This window comes from Schistocerca piceifrons, chromosome 2 (assembly GCF_021461385.2).
Source record: "Schistocerca piceifrons isolate TAMUIC-IGC-003096 chromosome 2, iqSchPice1.1, whole genome shotgun sequence".
Classification (NCBI taxonomy): domain Eukaryota; kingdom Metazoa; phylum Arthropoda; class Insecta; order Orthoptera; family Acrididae; genus Schistocerca; species Schistocerca piceifrons.
In genome coordinates, this window is record NC_060139.1 from 286607921 (window position 1) to 286632177 (window position 24257).

The 24257-nt window shown below is 41.3% G+C and overlaps 1 protein-coding gene across 1 annotated transcript in view; it reads right to left on the reverse strand.

The window, feature by feature from the left end:
• LOC124777945 (protein pangolin, isoforms A/H/I/S-like) overlaps positions 1–23519 on the reverse strand; it is a 567871-nt gene extending 544352 nt beyond the window's left edge. Inside the window, exons 1-2 of the mRNA XM_047253496.1 lie at positions 23167–23519; positions 22670–22748 (exon numbers count right to left, since the gene is read on the reverse strand). Coding sequence (XP_047109452.1) covers positions 22670–22748; positions 23167–23316 — 229 coding nt within the window. The 5' untranslated portion in view covers positions 23317–23519. The remainder of the gene's footprint in view (positions 1–22669; positions 22749–23166) is intronic.
• Positions 23520–24257: the final 738 nt, after the last annotated feature.

Consider the following 24257-nt stretch of genomic DNA (forward strand, 5'->3'; position numbering starts at 1 on the left):
TCAGTAAGAAGGAAGCCTCCTTACAAGATGACAATGCTCCAAACTATGCAGCAAGTATTATTCGGACTTGGTTTGACAAAACTGTAGATGAACATCAAGGCCTCCCAATGCACGTCTTATCACCTGCCTTTAACATTGGGTTTTAGGGTATTTGGAATTGGTAACCACAGTGCGGCGTCGTCACCCAACATCGCTGAAGAAACTAACTGCTATATTACTTGGTACATACAAAATAAAATGCACCTGGAAACAATTACTTGATACTTGTGCACTGAATCTACTACTAATATCAGTCGCAGGTCACAAGCTACGTTAATCATAACAGATCGGTTACGTTCATTATTATAATTGCTGTGAGACGATGTTCATCCCCCACAACTGCCATTCAGAAAAATCTTAAAAGCGTTCTCTGAAAGCTCACCGACGGTTTCGAAAATGTGTGTACAGACTAAAACGAATTATTGCAACATAGAAAATGAAGTACGTCTTATTTTGCTGCAGACCAGTTTTTGAAGTGCTTGGAAAGACACTGCAACATCACTCAAAGTCTGCTACCGCTGCAGCAAAAATTTCGGAACATTATTGTTATGCAGAAGCTAAATTTATATTGTTATGAAGAAGCTATATTTATAACGACTAATGTTTACCGTCTTATTTATTTCAAGCGACTGTAAAAAGGGCGAACAAAAGATGAAAGCAGCTGTCAATTGAAATTAACCAAAAGAAAAAGACACTTCCAGCAACCTCACACCACGCCCAAATGTTATTATTGCATCACAAGAAACCTAATAGTCATTGCGATTATGCAAAGAATTTATTTTAGTACGATTAATTCAATTGTGAACAGTTACTGTTTGTTAACAGCTTGCGAGGCTATTAAGGAACCTCAGATTTACGTTGCAAGAGGATTCCATCAAACATATCTTGAACACGGGAGATTCCTGAACGCAGACGAACAACACAGTAATTTGGAACAGGGTAACACATGTTGATGCTAGCTCCCTATAAAGAGGAAGCCATCCCAAACCAACGGAAGATAAGTGCGTTTGCGAAACAAAACACTGTTCTGGGTCCTGTTGCATGGGTAGCTGCAGAATTCTGTTACTCGGAATCTGACAAAACTTCTCAAGCATCGGAACAATATTTTATACCACACAGAAAACAGATAAAAGAGGTAGTCTGACACCATTAAATAATATGACGGATTTACGCTAAGCATTTTCATGCCCTTGAACTCTATGTTCTGAACAGTCACAAGGTGACCACTTGGTGGCTTTCTGTACCGCTGATGTCCTTCCTTCGCCGGTGAAGGAAGAAAGACAGAGTTTTAACGCCCCGTCGGCGTCTTGGTCATTAGCGATGGACTACCACTTCGGGTTAGGAAAAGACGAGGAAGCATACCGGTACTTGCTGTATGTGAACATGCAAAGCTGCATGGCAGCACGGAGATCTGAACCGTCGTCCTCCCTAAAAAGAGTACAGCGTAAACTGCTGCATCAGCACGCTCGTTTCCGCCGGTAAGCGCCACACAGACAATCCAGCGGTCTTCCTATGGATGAATCGTTACTACTCATGGTAGTTGCGAAACAGGGACCTATATTTGATGAAGGTCTCATAAGGGTAATTATGTTCCCAATATTCAACCAGTGCCCCAGTTTTTAAAATTAAATGTATAGCATAAAACTTATGTCAATAATAATGAGAATAAAAATAACTTACAACCATAGTATAAATCAATACAAATGCGGGCCGTTAACTCTCAAATCAGTTTTCACAGTAGTGGATACTTTCTATTTAACTGAGCAGTTCGTCTTTCAGTCTTTACACCCTTTTTTCCCGTTCCATCACAGTACGAAAGTATCGTTGCAAGACAATGATTGTCATCCCGCATATATAAAATTTTAGCTATGCCTACATTCATTGCTAGTTTACGCAGTTACCTCACAGTGACAGATAATCTTGAAACAAAAGAAACTTTTCCATTAACAATGGATAGAAATGAATTGCCGGTTTGAGTTAGATAGCTACTACAAGAGGCCTATTTCGTTAGACCGCGCAAAGCGATACGCTCAGAGAAAAGAAGTGTTATATAAACATAAGAGAGCAATCGGGATTTATGTCTGACACCGCAACAAACTGGAGTAGTAGCGCTGTGAACAGGGATAGTTTCATCCGCGATTGGTAGTAATTTAATATATCGTCAACTTGCAATCGACGCTGCAAATAGTTGCATCACCGAATTGAAGCCGACAAAAACTATAACGCATTCTCGACATTGAAGTCATCTGTCCTACAGAGTGGGCACAACCCCCCCCCCCCCCTAAGATAGACATTTATATACATATATACGACACAGTAAACTTGCCATTTGTTGACGACACACAGTTGTCTATCGCAGTTACGTGAACAATAGCGGATACTAGTTGCAACAGCACTGAAAAGCGCAAATTGCAGGCACCTAAGTCCATGAAACGTCAAAAACTGGACAACTGTTGGAACAATTGCGTACGAACTTCCAGTTGCGTTTTGGACATGAGTCACCGCCAAAGTGTACACTTTTCCAGGGGGAACAAAAACTCTTTACTGCCGGTAATGTAAAGGATAAACCGAGAACTGGTTGGCCACCAACAATAGGGGTACAACGCAGGGCGTCGCAGGATCTGTGGAAAATTCACCAACGAAGTCGACACGAAAAACCCTGTGGGACGATGTGTGCACCCGGTCAACTATACATAAGCCTATGGAAGAGGACTTAAAATTACTTGCATATCGACCAATGTCCTCGCAGGAATCGTTGGACATGATTTAAGACGAACGAAGGGTTCATGTGACGTACTCCAGCAGATCTGTGATACAATTCGGGGGCGCGGTAAAGTTATCTTTAGCAGCGACTGTGCCATTTACCGGAGTTCCCGATCACGAAATATCGTCTTTGGTCACAGAGGAGGAGGTAGAGAATAACCTTCTCTACGTTATGGCTTGGATGACAGACATCCACAGTCCATTTCTTGTTTATGGTACCGTCAACCGATACCAATATTTCAGATGTTAGGGACCTGGCTCATACCCCCGCTAGAAGGCCATGGCATCAGGCTGGACCACTGGTTTCAGCAAGATGGTGCGCGTCCCCATTTTGCTATTTCAGTGCGGGAATATCTGAATGAGGTTTTCCCGGAACGCTGGACTGGCCGTGGATCACCTACATTCCACTTGTTTAGCCACATCAGAGTCCCGGCCTCACAACAAGTCTTGTCGATGATTCGCTCTAGGGTCTTATCAAGAGCATTGTTGAAGAGAAACGGTATGCAGTGATTAATGACTTGAGGCTAGCGTTCCAACGCATTACTCGTGCTATACCGCGAAAAAGTCACATAGAATCTGCTCCGAATTCTTTTGTTGCTTATAATGTGTGTAGCTCCTACATAATGAATATTAAATAAAAATAATTTAATACACAACATGTTTCTAGAGGGTGAGGGGACTTAATGCCCACTAACATTTTTCGGAAAGGTACGTATCCACCGCAGTTCTGACTCCATAATTACAGAAAATTGGGCAAATGTTTATCAGAACTTGAATCTCAAAATATTTATGGTTCCTACTGCGAGCACATGTGCAGATTTAATTTAGGAAGTCATTACAGTTTGAAGTTACGCGAATTACAGTTGAGTTTCTTCGAAAGTAATTTGCAATTTGCATATTTCGTACTCCAACTATTGTTGATACCCAGACATTGGATCCAAACAATAGTGGTGATTTATAGAATCGACGCTCTACACATCGTGCTCATTTAATCATCTAATACGAGTATTCAAAATCATCTCAATCTAGCCCCGAAGTTGTGAGTTAACGGAAAGTAGTGACTTACGGAACGCAGACAACTGTTTCGACCAAGGCACAAAATTTCTAATACTTTTAACATATTTGTGTCATCAATTCTAATAACATGAATAATAATAAGTGACAAATATCAGAACGTCAATTTAGGATAGCAAGCAATATAACACTCCAAGAGGGCTCAGTCAAAGGAAGAATAAGATGATATTTACGTACTTTTTCCATCAGAGTAATGACACGCGCATCTGTCTTCAAAAACAAAATCTACGTCATGCCAATGAAATATATGGTAGGGCCTGGCAACTAATAACAAGGTTTACTAAAGGTGTTGGAAACTTATTACCGGAAGCCCTTGAGCACAGCAATAAAACGCTGTGTTTCGAACATCAAACACAATTTTATTTTTCGTAACGGTTGAGTATCTTTAGAGTTTACTGAACAGCGTGTAATGAGCTTTGATGAGTACGATATTGCAGAATGATTTCATATCCGTTACAGTGGGCAAATGATGAGCACTCAGTAATTTAGCTCGGTCAAAATGCACAACAGCCACTCTTTTGTTGGTGCTTGCTTGGTAATTCGCGATAACTTGAGTGCAACTGTGACTAGTACACAATCAGTAGACTTCTCTGTATTCTACTGCCGCAGGGAGAAAGGGTGAACTACAAATCGGTTCGATTAGGTGTAAGTAGGAACAACCATTTTCGGACTTGGGTGTACGACTCTATACAAGCCTAGTGTTACGTAGAAATACGGCATTTATTTCGTAACTGACTCCTCCATAACAGCATCTACGTTTCCGCAAGGAGCTACTCCTTTGACTTGAAGGGCTGCTCATCACAAATATTAATCCTTTTTTACGAGTAACTCATGCTTGTAAAAAATTATAAGATGAGACGCGTGTTTTTATCGCCACAACAGCTTTACGGAAACGCAGCAAATAATGGTACCTGGATGTGTGAAGTAATATTTACTTCCGAAAGACAGGAGAAAATTGCAGTATGGCACATCGTTGTGTACATTCAGAACATGTTCGCAAGAATGGAGAAGAAAATTAGCACTGACCAATTCAAATGAAGGATTCCCATATCTATATTAAACGATGTAGAAAAAACACGGAAACCGAAGTGTGAATGAACTTTTGGGCCACACCGTTGTCACAGCTAACAGTTAAGACCTTATTATTTAAAAACATGACTTTTAATATGTTGTAATGTAACATATTCAGTACTCTAAGAGAACTGTGAATCACCTAACATCAATTTCATATTGTTGCCGGTGTTTAATCCGAGGCCTGCCGCGGTGGTCGAGCGGTTCTAGGCGCTTCAGTCCGGAACCGCGCTGCTGCTACGGTCGCAGGTTCGAATCCTGCCTCGGGCATGGATGTGTGTGATGTCCTTAGGTTAGTTAGGTTTAAGTAGTTCTAAGTTCTCGCGGACTGATGACCTCAGATGTTAAGTCCCATAGTGCTCAGAGCCATTTCTTTTGTTTAATCCGAGTCATGTTAATATTACGTGCAATGATATGCAAAATTTAAGGACAAGACCGATGAAGTACGATAACGTGTTAAGTATTCTGTGGAAATGAATGAAAGTACGGGAGCACTTTGCCTGAGGTCTCCCAGTCGTGTACAGTAAGCTGGACGTCATACTGCGTGAGGCGAGGCCTACGAGAAAGACAGGCCGCGGCGCTTATGTCACGAAGGTAGGTTCAAATTGCTCTGAGCACTATGGGACTTGACATCTGAGGTCATCAGTCCCCTAGAACTTAGAACTTCTTAAACCTAAGGACATCGCACACATCCATGCCCGAGGCAGGATTCGAACCTGCGACCGTAGCGGTCGCGGGGTTCCAGACTGAAGCACCTAGAACCGCTTGACCACACCGGCCGGCACGAAGGTAGGCCTGCGCTCGCTCGCTCACTCAACTCAGCAGCCAAACTACGTTTCTACACCCGTTAACTCGTAACTAGATGTGTACGTACGAAGGAGAATTGCATCTTCTACTGGAATCCGCTATTATGAAGTCTTACATTTATTAGCCCTACAATGATCGGAAGTCCATAGGCCTACTTACGATTTGTCATGGCTGTATTGGGGTTCAATAAAATTAAAATCAAGTCAAAATCATTATCGGCTGCATAAGCACCACTTCTTGTATGAAATGAGGACTTTAAGCAGAAGAGACTAGATGCTATAAACAAGTCGTTATACAATTTATTTGTTGTAGTACTGTTAATCAGTAAGAATTTATAATAGATTCCAGTAGAAGATTTAATTCTCGTTAGTACACACACGCCCAGCTGCGAGTTAAAAGGTTTAGAAACGGAGTTTTGTCTTCCGAGCTGAGCGACCGAGTTCAGGCCTATCTTCGTGACGTACGCGCCGTGGCCTGTCTTTTCGTGCTTAACTATAGCGCCAAATAGGGCTAGCCCCGCAACACGAGGCAGTTGAAGGAACAGGAAAAGACGTGTGTGTAGGTCAACCAGCGGGCAGTTCTGGTACACTGTGGTTTTTCATTACAACATGGTTCGGGGAAAACATCTGGATGATTTCACACAGGGAAAATCATCGGGAATCTGGAAGAAGGGCGAAGTCTGACAATTGTAGCTCCGGAGTTTGATACTGCTTACAGTATTGATTCACATGCATAGCGAGCTTTCCGAACCACAGGCACTGCTGTCCGAAGGAGAGGTAGTGGACCACGGTCTACTACAGCACCAAATCACCGCTACGTAGTGCAACAGACAAGAAGGGGCCCACGTTAAACAGCGAGTGCAATTGCAACCACATTTAGCAGGACTGCAAGGCACGCAATCTCACTCTTCACAGTGCAGCACGGCGATTTCATGGAGGTTGTCTCTTTGCCCGACGACCATGACGTCGTGTTTCGTTGACACCCGGACAACGGCGGCAGCGCTTGCGATCGTGCCAAGAGAAGAGAGACTGGACCAACGAGGAATGGGGTCGCGTGCTCTTGTTAGATGAGAGACATACAATATGAGTAGTGATTCTCGGCGTACCCTCGTATGGCGAAGGGTGGGTATACGTCATGCAGCCAGGAACATTGTCGAACATGATCACAATAGTGGCCACGTGTTACGCGCACACGTCAATGTTACTGTGACACTGTGTTCTTCCCCATGTGCGTCTTTTGAGGAGCGCATTCGTGCCTGACTTGATTTTTATGGACGATAATGCGAGACGCCATCGAATAGCGCAGGAGGACTTCTTGGAACGAGAGGATAGTCGGCGAATGGATTAGCTTGCTCTCCCCCCCCCCCCCCCCCCCCGACTTACGTCCCATCGGGCACATGTGGGATGCGTTGGCAAGACGTGTTGCTGCACGTCCACCATCCGACAGTTGTCAACCGCGGTGGTGAAGGAGTGAAACGTCCTGCAACAAGAACTGTTTCTCAATCTTCTTGCCAGCATGGGACAGCACGTTGCCAAGCATGCACTGCAGTCCGTGGTGATCATCTACCCAGTTAAAGATCGCGTCCCACCTTTTCTAAGGTCCGTAAAACCACCATAAATTGCGGTGACTTCAGTGTAATTACTGTCTTTGGATAAAAGGGTCATTTATGTTCGTAACATTATACGTTTCTTTATCTTTCGCAATATACTGCAGCAATTCCTTCTATATACTGTCCGAAGTTTCGTCGAGTTATGTTATTCAACAGTGACAAATCATGTGAAATTTACTTTCATTCTTAAGTTTGGTACACTAGTGTATGACAAGTAATGTTTGGACATTAAATATATACGTATAAACAAAGCTTGTATTCGATTGAAAAGGCACACTTTACGAAACAAGCATTGTTAAGAATGAGGCGAACCACAGCTAATACTGGGGCGCCGTCTTCCTTGAAGAACATCCCTGCTCCATTATTGAAAGGTTTCCCTTTGCTACACTCGCCGTTCATTTAATTCTCCATTAACATCGGTGACGAAACTAGAATGAGAATGTATTTTACTTCGTTTTAATTGTTGAATCACCTTTCTTAATGTAATTTCCATCAAACTCCAACTACTAATGAACGTCCCATTAACTTGAAACCACAGCAACAAAACAATAAAAGTTCGTTGGATTATTCGACAGAGGAAAGATCCCAAGATAAAATTAATTCGTTTGGCCCAACATACATTCCATCTCAGCAATGCAGTTCTGGTAAGTCTACACAACTCCCATATAAGTCTATTACAACATGTTTCTCAGTATATGGGTACAGATTGCACTCAATACTCGTGGTTGTTACGATAAATCGTACTCCAAATCCCAAAGGGGTACCGTTGCTAAAGCATGCGTGTGGTCAAGTGAAATTTGAACGTGGAAGAGGATTTTTTCGTTCATTTGGAATCTAAGTCTTTTTCTCACATTCCTTTTCTCCTTTCTTCCTGTTCAACTGGTCTAGCTGATGCAGTTTAATACCCCCCTACGTATAATTCTTCCATCAGTAGTGGATGAGCCATGACAGCAGCTGATAAATGAAGTTGAGAAATGTATCTTCCGTCACACCTGTCTTTAATTTGTCACGCATAACGCAGTTCGGAGCGCGTTAACCACTTTGCTAGCAGTACCTTGTAAAGAGTAAAACATACGAAAAATCCTTTAGCATCCCATAAAACACTGGCTAGGTGCAGGGTCACCCACGTCCACTTGCTGCTTTTATTTCTGCTTCCTTTCTGTAATGAGGTTGGCCCCACGTCTCTTGCATAGAAAAAAATGCTATCTTTTATATTCTTTTGAAAACGACAGACAATGCATGAAAATGTCGCTGCTTTTTCAAGATTCTGAGTTACTGCTAAGCGTAAAATGTACTTTACTCCAGTTTTCTTGTATACCAATGGCGTCAGTAATTCCAAACATATTTAGCATTCAGTGTTCAGTTCCTTATTGAGCATTATAAATATTTTCATTTGTTGGATTCAACCGCTACTCCTTAAATATTAAAAATGATTAAGTAAACCTCTCTTTTGTTTTCAGCAACTTGGTTGGTACTTCTTTTGTCGATAAACTGTTTGAAGTAAGGAATTTTGTAGCAGCGTGGTAGTCTATTTTACCCACCTGAATGAAACACACACGGCACAACTATTTTCAAAACAAAAACTATTCCGTCAATCGAGTTGTCACTTGGTGCGCATTACCGTGCAACATACAGCAACACAATAATATCCGCCTACTGTGGTATCAGTCACCTAAAACACAAATTCGCCTCATTCCAGCATACATAAAACCGAACAGTAAAGGTTTGTACTATATAGCACAGTGAGTAAGATGTACATTTGTTATATCTAACCATGAAATATGATGTGCTGTTATTATGCTCACTAGTATGTTCGATGTCAAATATTCCCATTTCATCAGCTATCAAATATGTAATTTAAAAAATGTGCACCTAATCTAAAGCCACATGCTTGGAAACACTTTGTGACCCAGTAAAAGACTCGTGTTACTGAACATGCAATCCTCAACTCTAATCTTAAATCTAATCTACCGTGACATCTCTTGCACAAATGATGGCAATTTTACTATAGACCATACAGAGTGAGGCACATCTTCCTTTACTCCTCCCCTGGGACCAAGATTATTTGTACCTTATTCACCACTGCTGTTTGGGGAACACGCCGCACTTGACTGATTAATTAACATATTTATATTCACAAGTACTGTAGCTTTCATATCTGAAGATTATATACGTTGTGATCTCCTAAAAATGATATGATCCGATAACCCTATTCAGACTTTAAAGCACGAAGATGAGTAAATAAACATTTAGAGGATAAAAACATCATGACTGGATATAGACTTCAGCCTTCGGTTATACAATAGCTGCAGCGCACTGGAGTTGAGTCGTTCGCAAACTAAAGGGTCCAAAGGAACGGTTCATCAAAATGAACGGAACGACCGAGGAAAGAATTCTAAGGAACGGTCTTTCATAGATCACTTCAGTCGGGCGTTCTACTTTATAGTTTCCGGTAACGGAGAACGGTCAGTGCACGTCGGCCGGTCTCGTTCCAGCCTCGGTCCCGTTCCCGTCTGTCTCGGTCTCGCTCGGTCGGACTCGTCGCAGTTCCACTGCCGACTGCTCAGTTTAGCAGTTTCGTTCAGTATCAAGTTGTTCGTTTGTTCACTGCGCACGCCCATTCTAGATCTGTTTCAAACCTTTTTTGAACTCTGAACTTCTGGTTCTTTTCGTATTCTATTCAGCGTCCATGACCGTTAATTAAAATGTATTTTATAATTACGCAAATTACGTGGTATGTAATGCATATATCTTCTTAGGTAACAAATAGGCATATTCAGCTTACTTCACTATTTCGATAAACTGCAGAAGAAATACTTGTAACAAGGCAAGATTTGTTTTGTTATCACACATGCAAAGGAAGTCGGCACGGCACACACGAGTGGCCATTTTCCGTCTTTTTTTGATCCAAGGTAAAAGAGCATGTTCACTGTTATGGAAGGCAGACTTACTTAACAACCGTATGAAGCCCGCGCTCCATAATCGAGTGTCTGGTGTCACATTTTGTAAAGAGAATGCGATAACTTCTACAATATTATTTCAGTGGTACAGGGTGGCGCACAAAAACACGGCCCCGAGTACTAGACTGCTCATTATCGCCCACCAAACGTCATCTATTGTTTCGATGTTGTTTGCATTAGCTTATTTGTTATTTATTCGCTGCCTAATTATTACATTTTATCTATTCTGCTCGTAGCGGTCAACAAATCGTGCGTAATTGGCGAGCTGTCTGTACTCGGGGCCGGTTTTTCATGCGCCACCTTATATTATTTCACTGCGATCAGCTACATAACACTAGAGTTGGCTACACGAGAAGTTTTGCAGAATCACGAAAATTACAAGTGTGTGAGAATTCTCTTATGAATAAAAACTCTGTACTCCAGGGGGGGAGGAAAGTGCCCCCTCTTGGAGCCTTCCATCTTCAGTCACCTATGCTAAAAATTTTCTCCGGTCGCTGTGGCCGAGCGGTTCTAGGCGCTTCAGTCCGGAACGCGCTGCTGCTACGGTCGCAGGTTCGAATCCTGCCTCGGGCATGGATGTGTGTGATGTCTTTAGGTTAGTTAGGTTTAAGTAGTTCTAAGTCCTAGGGGACTGATGAGCTCAGATGTTAAGTCCCATAGTGCTTTGAACCACTTCCAAACTTCCTACTAATTTTCAGTTTTTCATAAGAACCATATACCAAGCACAGGTGAATGGTGAACGAGTAAAAATGAACGGTTCCCAAAAAAGAGCGATCACCAGTGAACTAGTTCCCAAGGATGAACGAGTTTGCCCATCTCTACAGCGCACAACTACGGCTACAACGAACATGAGTAGAACACTGACGCCACAAAATACGATCCTTGATACAGCGCTAACGAACAGTAAAATTAAAGAGCATCCAGAAGAAAGTACGGGAACTGCACGGTCGCCCACAACAAACGACAAATACGATTTAGTCCGCAATCTTGATTAGCTAGAGCGCTCAGGCTGGTACATGGATTCCACAACCGCCCCACTCATGCCTCCCCCCCCCCCCCCCCCCACTTCTCTCTCAGCAAACACCCACAGAAAACAGACTGACTGTAGATCCAGAATAAAAGCTTAGGCCTATTACATTTAGCGCCTCTGAAAGCGCAGCTCGCGACCCACTGATTTCGAAACGGACGCCGGCGGTTGGCCCCAGCGGACAGCGGGGTAGCGGGCGAGCGTCTGCTGGCAGGCAGGCCGCAGCAAAACAATCGCATCGCTGTCCTGTCACAACAGCGCGCGGCCGCAGTCGGCTCGTGCGAGTTATCGCCACTGTAAAACGTCGGCACGCACCGCGCAGCCGTCCCTGTCTTCCACGGCAATACTCTCGAGACCTACAGCGCTCCGTAACACCGAGTATCTACACGGACTAAAATATACATACTTTTTACTCCCTTCCTTTTATCTCTTTTGCTTTACCGATTCAGTTGCATTTATTGTTTTCTAGTAAACATATCGATTTCAAAGCCACATAACTCCATCTTCACGCATCGGGATATGAATACACATTAGTTAAAAGCAATTACCACATAGTTGCTAGCATGTCAAGTACTAATATGCTCACTGTGTAGATATATTCGACAAACAAGTGTCCAATAGATAATTCTAGACATTTCATCGGTTCGCCTAATAAAAAATGTAGAACCCAAAATTCATCGTATTGCACATTTCAAACCTTCTATCAAGGTTTTTATTAGTGCCGAAATATAAAGTGTGCGTTTGATCACTTTCTGTAGATGGCGGGGCCTCTCCCAAAATAAGGGCAAGGGGAATGGAGGGTGGCATGACGAATCCAACTATTGCAATCAGTCAGTAATAACTAAAAGAAAGATACAGACTCCTCTCACCGAAACTGTGCTACATAAAATTATGTGACGGGTAAATGAAGTCTGTATTAATTTATATTTGCAAGCAGGAAAGGAAACCAAGGAGAAATATGGAAAAGGAATTAAAATTCACTGTGAGGAAATAAAAACTTTAAGATCCTTTTAAATTATAGATTTGAATCTCAGTACAGTTGTTAGCCTTTTGCTTGAATTATACGGTAACAAAATTTTACAAGACGGTCACTGTGATTTCTTGAAGCAGAGTGTGCCTTGTCTGTTTAAAAACTTTGAAGTTTACTGATGACATAGGACTCTGAAATTCTGTTGAATGGGATGGAAAATGTTTTGAAACGATGTTAAAGATGAACATCGACAAAAATAAGACAAGAATAATGATTGCACTCGAATTAAATCGTGGAATGAGACACCTACGTAGAATACAAGTTTTTTTATTTCGGAAAGGAAATAACTGACGAGGGCACACGTACATAAGATATAAAATATACTTTGGCAACAGCAAAAAATGATTGTGCGAAAAATGGTTTTGTTAACGGACGTGAAAAGTGGGTAATGAACAGTGCAGACAAGTAAGAAACAGAAGCTTTTGAACTTACTTTTACAGACAATTGCTTAAGGTCAGAGGGGTAGGTCTAGCAACTAATAAAATTGAACTGCAAGATCTCTATGACACAATTCGGTGGAAAGAATGAGTGGGTTGTTTGGCCACATCATGAGGCAGCAAGGAATACTTAATGTAGTAATGGAAGAAAATGTGGGAGATAAAAAATTGTAGCGCGAGATGAAGGCTTAAAGCAAGCTGATATAGCACTAGGAGGGCTAGTTATGCGGATGTGAAGGGACTTTCACAGGAAAGATTTGCAGAGAGATCTGATTCAAAACAGTCTCACATCTACTGTCATGATTCATTGCCACTATTGTACCTATAATTGCAGGCGTTAACCTACATGGCGCTTTCTATAGTATTCTCAGGTATCTTGATGCTTCAAAACGAGCCGCGTAGGGGCAAAAGTTACACGGGCTTTTGGAGTTGGGCACAAACATGGCGGGCAGAGGGTGGATTTCAATGACATAAATTCGGCACGGTTCTTTGAGATCCGTGTTGCTAGTGTTTAATTTATGAAACCAGAAAGACGCTTAACGTGAATCATTTTCCATGCACTGTATTATTTCATGACAACATAGATTCATCACTGTTAATATATTTCAAGCAATGTCGGACTACATTACACTATGAACAAGGGTTAAGTAAATATAGCGGAAGGGTTACAGCTTTACTGAAGTCAGAGCTTTCTATCCAATCATCAATATGCAGAGAAAAAGCTTTTGAAAATACCAATGAATGAGCATTGCTACAGTACCTTATATTATGTTGAAGGCACACCATAGCTTATGTATGGGAACCACCAAAGAGACTGATTCAGTAGTTGTAAAACAATAATATTCTGGAGAAACTGTGACTTCAGATTCCTGCAAGATTTGTTCTCTCTATCAACCTATACAACTGGTCACAGTTGATAAAGTCTGCAACAGCCGTACTGTGGCGCTCTACTTTTCATTCGATTAAACTGCAAGCTGTAATATATGTGGAAATTAGGATGACAATGCTTGAAAGTTTGACACCGAAGACCATTAGGTTCTTCAGGAAAATGAGGCATTAGAAAGAGCGTCAACATTCCCTGGAATGTAGTGTTTTTTATTATTATTTTATTTTTACGGGGAACTGGAGGATGAAAAATTTTTAAATACTGCAGTTTGCTCTCAGAAAATAAACTGTTAAAGCTAGTAGTTGTAATGACTTTCAAACATTTATTTCACACATACGGGGAGAAAAAGTGGGGCGATAGAATAAACTATCCTATGTAGAAGACAAGATCATCACTAAGGACACAGGAGAAACTGACGCAATCGTAATAAAATCTGAATTGTCTCGACTGAAGGCAAAAATACGAGAATGCACTAACTAGAATCTATTTAACAAAGCGTAGCTACAGGTAGATGAAATACAGGCAACACTGATGGTGCTTTAGTTCGAACAAGTTAATCATGACCCCTCATCAAGGAGCAGAATAACGTAGCTCAAAGAGAAATATAACACGACACAGGGCAGAGCAACTTGGTAAATAGTGTAGGCCTATGTAGTTATAAAAAAGGCACATTATCATAATTTTAGAAATGTACACAATAATTTCACAAACATACGGTACAGTCAACTAAACATGAAAGTAGTATACAGTCAACTAAACATGAATCTAGTAATACACAAAAGATTTAAAAATCGCTCATGTAATCATTGATCGATGTTCTTTCCCAGTCGGATGGGGAGGGGGACGCAAGGCAAAGTTAAAGCCAGTTTTAATCTCCAGTAATCCAATAGCATTATTGTGAGTACTCATACGATTCACGAAACGACGAGTAGCGTTTTTTTGTGAACAGATGGCGCATTTATAAAGTTGACTGCTGCCTGTTGATCTCAAAGCTACATTAGAATTCCTAACAATGAAGAATGTCATAGCCTATAAATGTGAAGATATTATCATTTCATTTTAGTGTTACATATCTCCTTTAACACTAAACGAGAGATCATCTTTACTAAATAATCATAAGACAGGAAGTTGCATATCGAAAAAGTAATACCACCTAAACTAAAAATACATCTATGTAAATAATCTGTGAATAATTATCTTACAAAACAAACCCACAGAAGGGTACGTAAATTTATACCTGCAAAGAGCTTTGTTTGTGATGGAAAATGGAAGGAGGGAGCTCAACAATGATATGGACCCACTTAACGTTGCAATATTATATTAAAACCCCAATGGAAGCGGCGAAAAGGTTCCATCAAAAATATGAATATGCAAATGGAAGTTTTTTATGTGCGTCATTAAAATACCATTTTCGCCACAACCGTCCCTCACCGAGGCTACTTGTCCCACAGAAATTATTTAACGAAGTTACCCGAGGTTTTCCACAACAATAGTATGTCCTGCTATTAAAATACGCCGCATCTCAATTATCAGCTTCGGGGAAATTTTTGACTTTGTACAGTATTAAACTTTATCTATCTTCTAATTTCGAGATAGATGTAACGTTGCGTGGCGGGCATGATTTAGCTCTTGAGTGACTAACATCAAAGAAAACGCTTGGTTATTTTTTAAGGCTATGATCTTCACCAAGTTTCTCTTTTTCATCTATTCTAAAATGTCCTACATGAAAGAGAAAACATCTAAGCTCTTTATACATTTAATTGCATCCTGAAATAAAAATTTATTGTATTTGCATCATTTTTATTCATTTTCTTTACCAAACGCAACTTCGTCGCTAAACGTTCATATCCGTACCGTCTACCTTTATTTCCTCTCAAGAATCTCGGCTGATGCATATATTAATGTGTGTTATACACGCTACAATATGATTTACGGTGTTCAGAAGTATTTAAGCTAAGCTTTATTATATTAACACGCGCGAAACTGACGCCATGCAGAAATAACACAATTTGCAAAATCTCTGGTAGCAATCATCTGGCCATTACGGCTTGGGAAAATAACTAAGTTGTGAAAATGTAAACAATAGTTAACAACAAAGTTTTCACAAATAAATGCCACCACACTGGTTTAACATTGTCACGAAAAATTTAGCCACCTTCGACTACAGTCTTAATTTTTTTTCAAATACTGTACAGTTTTTCAAAGCACTACTTTATCTTTCATTTAGCAACAGAAATTTCAACAGAGACGACTAACGCTTTCCTGGATCTGCGTGGACGTATTAATTCTGAACGCCACAAATAAATCTCTAAAACCTGAACTTAAAAAGACATTAATTTGCTGCTACTTTGCGCTGTATACCGAACCACGCAAAATCTACTGAAGAAGCTAGTCTCTAATATTTCCCATAGCAATCTTTTCCCTGTAATGCTTTACTGTTTTCTATAGCACGATATAAGAATCTAAACAAATGTTTATTCACTCACATTCTCTCTTATCAGAGCAATAGAAAATCAACGATTTACTTTTCGAAAAAGTTAGTGATATAAAGCACGGTCTAACAGAAGGATCACTGTACCAACTGTATGTTATATTCTCAAACAAGTTGCATGGAAGGGCTCTTCTCCCTCTATATGTCGTCATTGTGGGTAACTGAAATTAGTGAGTTGAACATAACAGTTATTTTACACATTCTCTATAATCGCTAGTCATTTTCCAGTTTGTTTCTGTTTTATTGCATAGTACTGTCCTTGAAGATGGCATTTGGTTGTTACTTGAAGACATACCATTACGCTGATATTTTGAAAGGGAAATACACCGGTGTTTTCACACTCTTCAATAGATTTTTAATTATACTCGAATCCAGTACGCACGTTAGTATATGTTAATCCTAAGAGCTGCGGACAAACTCGTTTTCGGCGAGATATTGGTAGGAAATCATGCGTTTGTAAATCCTTCGAACACTGCGCCCCCCCCCACACACACACACACTGCACGAAGTTATTTGCGTCGTAAACAGAAGTGGGCAGTCTGGAATAATGGTGGCTACCGAGAAAAACTAATAGTTACTGGTTGCCCAGCCGTCCACTCTGAAAGCATATATTACAATAAAATGCATAATAGTGCACCTCCAAATAGAGATCTACCAATGCAAATTTCATATTTCAATAACATTTTATAAACAAATGTCGCGAACTAACGTAAATTTTGAACTTCACACATGTCAGTATATTGTCTCTTAAATACTTGTGGCAGGCTATTCTACAAATAAATTACGCGTTTCTCGCTCATAGTGGGATACTGCAGTCGAATTTCGTTACCACAGTCGTGTCGTCCTCGGCCTTTTATAAAACGTGATCACTTAATGCTCGCTCATCACCAAGTCTGAGCAATGTATTTAGGAAAGAAGTGGCGAACAAATACGGATTTCCAGTTTTCTCGCGTGGTGCACTAAAGTTGTCTGACATATGCAAACATGAAGCTTGGTATTACTGGTCAAGACGCCGCCTAAACGGATGCCAACGTTTCAACCAGTATCTGGAATGCTGCAATAATCTACGGCCCACGGCTAAAATTTCTCTCTAACGCACCATCAACTTTAAACACGATAAATTTCTTTGTACTCTGAGTTTAATCCAGGAACGACACATGAATTTTTTACCGTGCAAGACATAAAAATCTTTAATCGTTTTCGATAACGTAACGTCTTCAAAGCTGCAATCCACATACTTCTAGCACAAGTGCCCTGTCGTTCTCCATTCTGACACGAAATTGATTTTGAAACAGTAAAATGTCTCTGTAAAATTGTCTAAAAACGTTTACTGACAGTGAACTACAAATGTCTGAAGTGCCACATCCCAATTCTATGCTGGTAAACAACATGCAATCCATTATCGGCAAAATGAAACAAACTGAAAATCCAGAATTTACTTTCTCAGCGAATTGGATACCTCACATCACTGAGTTTGCAGTAAAATTAATGTTTCAAGTTTTCCTTTACGTTTCAATAATTTTCCTAACGTTTCTAAATCGACAACAGTAATTCGACTGCAAACTCTGTAACTGGTGACAAGCAAGAAATCAGTGTGATCGCGTTTGCATCCACGATAGCCGTAAATGGTTGATATCTAAAGATATGACGACGTAATCACAATACGGCATGCGTTCTGTAAGCCGTACACACAAAAAAGTTGCACGGAAAAACAAATCCTTTAATATTGTTGTTGTTAAATGTTAAACATTTTTAATGATCTGAAAGTGTAAGCAAATTGTACAGAGCGGTACACTAACTAGCACAGCGTGATTAATGAAACAATCCGCATAAACAAGTCTGAGCAAATCCGCTTTAAACTGTTTAGAATGCAGTACATCGCACTGATGCTTCCAAATGAGAAACTTTCACTGCTATACATTACACTGATGACAAAAAGTAGGCACCACAGCTGCTAGAAATATTCACAGTTGCTAGAAATATTATTAGTGAAACGAAAATTTATCTGAACATAAAATGGGAAGCAGTTTCAACGAGCTAATTTCACAGTATCGCCATTACGCCAAAACTGAGCTATATTTTAAAGAATTATTAATTCTTCATGTGTTTCTAAATCCAAATGGTCTTCTAAATATTGTGTTCTCATGCAAAAACTATTAGGTCTGCGCCCTACGAACTATTATTTATTTGGAAACACAAATCCAGTTTGTGGTTGGTCTTTCATTCCGAAGAATTTAAAATAATTACACAGGTTCTAAAAACGATTCGCTGATATTTAATTTCCAACGCTCTGATTCATTTGAACAAGTCTGGGAGTGTTTGATACCTAAAGTTAACTACTGCCAGATTTACGATATACTGTAAAACGACACATTTCTTAGTAGTATTTCGAATAACATAAAAAAGCAAACGTAAGCTATTACAGCCATCTTTACAAATCCAGTATTGCATGTGTGGGGTTGTTTACTAACTTGCAACGTGTAAAAATAATAAAGTTCCAAATTCTATTGATATCTGATCATTTCAACTTACCTTTCAAATCGTATAATATCTTTCTTATATTCCCGAAAATTTAGCATCTTGGCGAGCGTTTACAGTTACACTTAAGGGCGACATCGTGTTCAGGAAAGATGAAAAACGAGAACGACATTAATCCAAAGAAAACGAACGTGTCGTCGGAATAAAATCAGTTCTGCTCATATTCAAAATATTTACTATACAAGCCTCAGTTTTCTTTCAACGCTGTTAAAACAGCGCAAATAATAGAAAGCAAAATTACATGCACTTATTCTTTACGACATACTATTTTACAGAAGTGAATGTTGTGAGTATAGAAGTCGACCATTACTTTTTAAGATCGTCACAGAAAATAACAACCGTAAATAGTTTGCGTTTGTAGCATCGCTGATATTTCTGACACGTGAGCTCTTCAAGCCATGATGCAATGTGAACAGCTCCACGCATCTCTTTTTTACGTAACAAATATTCAGCGATCATTACAAGTAATAATGACGCACGCTCTTGACGAGGGTCATACCATTCCTGCACACAATAATTTTGAGTCCGTCTTGACATTTATTTAATATTTGGGACAAAGTGTAGGCAAATAAAAAAATATTGTGCTGCTTATCGAATGTTTCGCAATGAAATGCAATCTGACGAGTTATTTAACATGATCGATGCACTTTCAACGTTTCTCAAATTTTGTCACATCTATTTAAAAATAGAAAGCGTGGAAAGGTAAACTGTTGACAGTGGAAGCTTATGTGGAGGAAAAAGGTATACATACTAAAAAGAGGCCCGTCCTCTTACGGGAGTAATTCCTGCGACTGACCGATCATAAAGCGAACCCGATTTACGCTAAGCTTTACGACGCTCATTCATTATTTATGACACGTGACGGTAACCACCCAGCGGCGATAAATATACCTGTCGCATCCCCAGCGCTCCCCACGCAGCGCGGCTACACAATAGGCGACTTCTGGTACAGATCATAATTTTACACGCTTGTTTTTTATTTAAGGTTACCACCCTTCCGGAAACACAGGCACTCTTCCATACTATTACAACTTCGTAGCTCTAGCTTCCACGTCTAGTTCGCCGTGACGAATAAATAAAGAATGTGACGTTCTCTGTACCTTACAACGTGTGAGGCAAAGCGACGTATCATGTAATAAATAACCTTTAACTCCGGGTGTTATGACGGTGAAAAATAAATAAATAAATAAACTACCAACTCCTGATTTCTTTGTTCGAAATAGTATTTATATGGGCTGTTGGAACACATTCAAATGTTGCTTAAACAAATACAAACAGGGCGTAAATAATATCAGCAATAAAGATTTTGAGGTAACGCCTTTGTGTAACTGGTGAAATTCAGTAGTACGTTTCCCCTCGGTTGTCTTCCAGACAACAACGTTAAAAATTCCAGAGTCGTGTACGCTGATGGCCGCCAGCAAGTTCTTACACTGAAGAACAGCTCAGACTCGGTCCCTTCATTCAAATCTTTATTGGTGAAAAGAATGCACTGCTGTATATGATTTTCGGGTTAATCATTTGACTACAGATTGGAGGTACGAAAAAAAAAAGCGATCAGGCCTTCATACTTTGCTACAAATAATATTGTAGTAACGCCAACTTTATAGATATTTAGTTGACTGCCTTAAGATTGTGTTACATCGTGAAAGAGAATACGAACGATGTTTTAATTTTTTACAAAACCGGTAATGATGTGCTTGTGTAGAAAAGTAAACAATGTAGCCCTAGCTTCATCAAAGTTCTAATAACTTTGTCAGTGTTATTTAAGCCTTGCAGAAATGTTAATAATCTGACTGTTACGCCCAGAGAAATATCTGTTAGGGGTTAGGTTAAATGAAAGCTATACAGGTTTCATGTGTACACTGTACTGTCAATCTGTCGGTCGGTCCTGGCACTGCAACAATGGTAAGTGACGATACTAATCACACTATTGTTATTAATGCACCGTTCTTCGGAATTTACTTGCCACAGTCTTAGGCGTAATTTGCACAACATAAAATCGTAACCGCGAATAAAAACAAACTGGTATAGCCATAGAAAAGATACCTGCGGGGTGTAAATCTGTACCATCGACACGACGTAGATTTCGCTTGTAAAGTACAGTCACAGAACGAAACTGACCACAAAAGCCGACCGCGGGAGATGGAAAAATCGTGTTATGCATGTCTGATCTATGAGTATTGTTTTTACAAGACGCGCAGTTTCTAGAAAGGGTTACACACTAACGTTTAATTTTTCCAATAACATTTTAAGCAAATTATATGCCCTGTGGCATTAAGTTTACAAAAAGTAACACACCAAGTGGAAGCAATACGTAAAAGTCTACTCCACAGCATAATTAATTTTTCGAGCATTTCCAAAATAAATGATGGAGTACTGTCGGACTGCAATAGGAAAACGAGCGATCTACAACAAAGGCGACGTTTTCGCTCTGCAAAGACTGTAATTTCCGTGGCAACGGAGATAAAAGTTCGTCTGAGCCATTCGAAATTGGTTACTGAAGAACTGTTAGTATGAATGGTCTATGATTATTCCCGTAATATACCGTTAGCTATGTATGTTTACCTGTGTGAGTAGAAGAAAAGTATGTAATGATTAAATAATAAAGTTACTGAACGCATATGTTAAGTGTTCTCAAGTGCAGCACAACTCGTTTCGATGATTCATTCCCGTTTTCATATGTCGAGGGAATTTACATTACTTGATAGTTGCAGGCTGTCCAAAAACATCGTTTATTACTGATGAAATTAGGAAACGTTTGTGTTTGTTTACAACGTGAGAAGATATGAGAAACAGAAATAAATCGAGCCTGACGCAACAAAACTGACCTAATAATCAAACTGAAGCGTAATTACTAGTTTTGTAAGAGTAATTCACGATTTAAAATGAAACTAACTGAAAATGTTCAACTAAAGACGTGTTACAACGGCGTGTCTACGAAGAAATCCGCAAAACTGCGACTGCATACGTAACAATCAGCATAAACAAACATGGAAAAGACAATATTGTCGCTCGAATTACACGAGACGTATCCTGAATAAAATTGTTTTCACATCAGGTAGTCAAAGCATGATGTGTCACTTCGATTGGTGTCTTACACGTTTGAGGCATATACATCAAGTTGGTTTCTACGTGATTGTCGCTACAAATGTCGATACTGATGATTTTCTCTCTTATTATAAAAAAGTAAGGGTATTTACTGTGTGTGATTAGCATTTTCAAACGTACAACTAAAGCAGATGTAATGCCCACTGTGTTTTTACAGTCATTGAAAACGGCGTTGTAACTCCGAACGCGTTGAACACTAATTAGAAAATAAAAATTTTGTGACTGAACGCGTAATACTATTAATTAGTATACCCTAACCTATAAGTTACATTCACGGTCAGTCCGCAAGCTTAAGTCTATTAAGCAAGCAGCTGCACAACTAAAGCACTATAGCACTACAAATCATCGTCTTGACGACCGAGAAGTTGATAAAAGCGTACTGTCTCTTCGTTATAGAAGTGAACGGCTAGGTGGAGCCACTACGGCCTGCACGTAGGGGCAGGGAGGGGAGGGGAAAGGAAGCATGGCCCACGGGCGGCCGGAGGGTAGGGGGGCGGGCGCGTTATAAGTGCGGTAGTTATTACAGTGCGGGGCGCCTCGTAAAGTTATCGGCCAAGTAGGCGTCCAGGCCAGGCCGGGCCGAGTCCGCGGCTGGACGGGCAACAGCGCGTCCGCTGCCGCTGGCCACGCCGCGCTTTCACCGCCTCGCTAGCTGGCTGGCTTTGTCAGCCTCCGCCGGCGACCTTCAGCGCCGCCCCCGCCCCCTCACCAGGCCGCGGTCACGCGCGTGCACGCATAAACACCACACCGGCGTACACACCACACTTCTAGCACGACACGCTACGGCACACGCGCTGCTGCAGCCAAATAAACACGCAACAAGACTTACCGAAGACGGGGCTGTGGTCCGATCGCGTCGCATTCTTGCTTGAAGAATAGCTCTGCCCGGGTAAGGAGCCGCTCTTTTCCTGGAAAGAAAAATGAGGATCTCACACTGCTCTTGGTCGGATTTTTGTTTTCTAAGGCAATACTACTTAGCGCAGGGGGAAAAAGAAATGGGAACGGGACAATCAAACAGGTAAACTAGCTATTTCTGCCGTTCACTCTTCCGTCGGCACCGCACGTCACACGAACTGCAGGCATTTTCGTGTGTATTCACACGCACTAATCACAGGCAATGAACACGTGCGCTGTCCTGTCACTTCGCAGAAGCACACGTCGGTGAACAGCCTACACACGCAAACTGCAACAATGCACTGTTTCCAGCGACGTTCCGGCACAGATCACAACACTAAGCACGGCGTGACAAATGGATCAGCTACCATCACATTCTACAAAAAGACATCGACTTTGATGCACGAGACGACCTCCGCTGGTGCTACGTACCTCAGATTCTGTAAGGTCTATCAAGCTACTTTTCTCTTCCGTCAAATTCTCGGACGACCTCTTCTCGTCTTCTCCCTCATCTTTGAATACTTTTACTTCGTCCGTGCTGCCCAGGTCATCGCCGCCGCCCCCACTACTCACATGCGGCATCTTCAAAACACACTTTTGGTAAAAGACACCGATCTTCTTCCCCTACCCCCGGGCGCTGCACGCAGTAGGGGGGAAGAGAAAGAAAGGAGTTCCGAATCACTCGGCCAGGCGACCAGCTGCCACAGCTCTGCCTGCCGCCGAAGCGCGAGCAGCCATCCCCACTGAGTACTTGACTGACTGAGACTCTCTTTGGCGCCGCGTCCGCTTTGCAGCCTGCGCCGCCGCCGTCAGAACGAGGCTCCGCGGCCGACCAATCAGCGCGCCGCTTTGATGTTGACGGCAGTAAGGGCTTCCCCCCCTCCCGCGCTCGCTGTGTGCGGACCGCCTCGGCCGCGGTAATGGCAGCCGACCCGAAGGCAGCCGAATCTGTCCGAGCGTCGCCGAGCGAGAGGTGGCTGCTGCGAGTTCGTCATGCTGCCGCGTCTGACCAGCAGCGCTGCACACGCTCGTCTCCTACCCGCCACCCCCCAGCCTTCCTCATCGGAATGTATGCGTCCGTGGACTTCGGGCATGTCGCAGATGACATACCTACGGCAGTGCTTGTCGATGGAAATAATACGAGTGTCGCTACTACATTGTACAACTCCTCTGACAAGCGCAACACATGGAGAGTCAGGTAACGTTTTACTTTCGCAACCTGAACATGAAACCAAAAGCAACACTGTTCGTCTGCTATTGTTGAGAGAACCGACTGTTACGTAAATCTGGAGCACGTGTGCTAGAGGCGACACCGTCCATCGCACACTACTTTCAACAATATAAATTTTCGCAATTCTCTCGAATTAGTGCTTGTAGTTTAAGTTTAGTCTAACTATGGCCCAAGGCAAACTGTCTACAAAAGGAGATTAGTTGCATATATTACCACACAGAAGCAATTTAATTTTGTTTTGTTCTGTACATTTTGAGATAGTAAGCAGTAACCACATGACACACCTATGTTT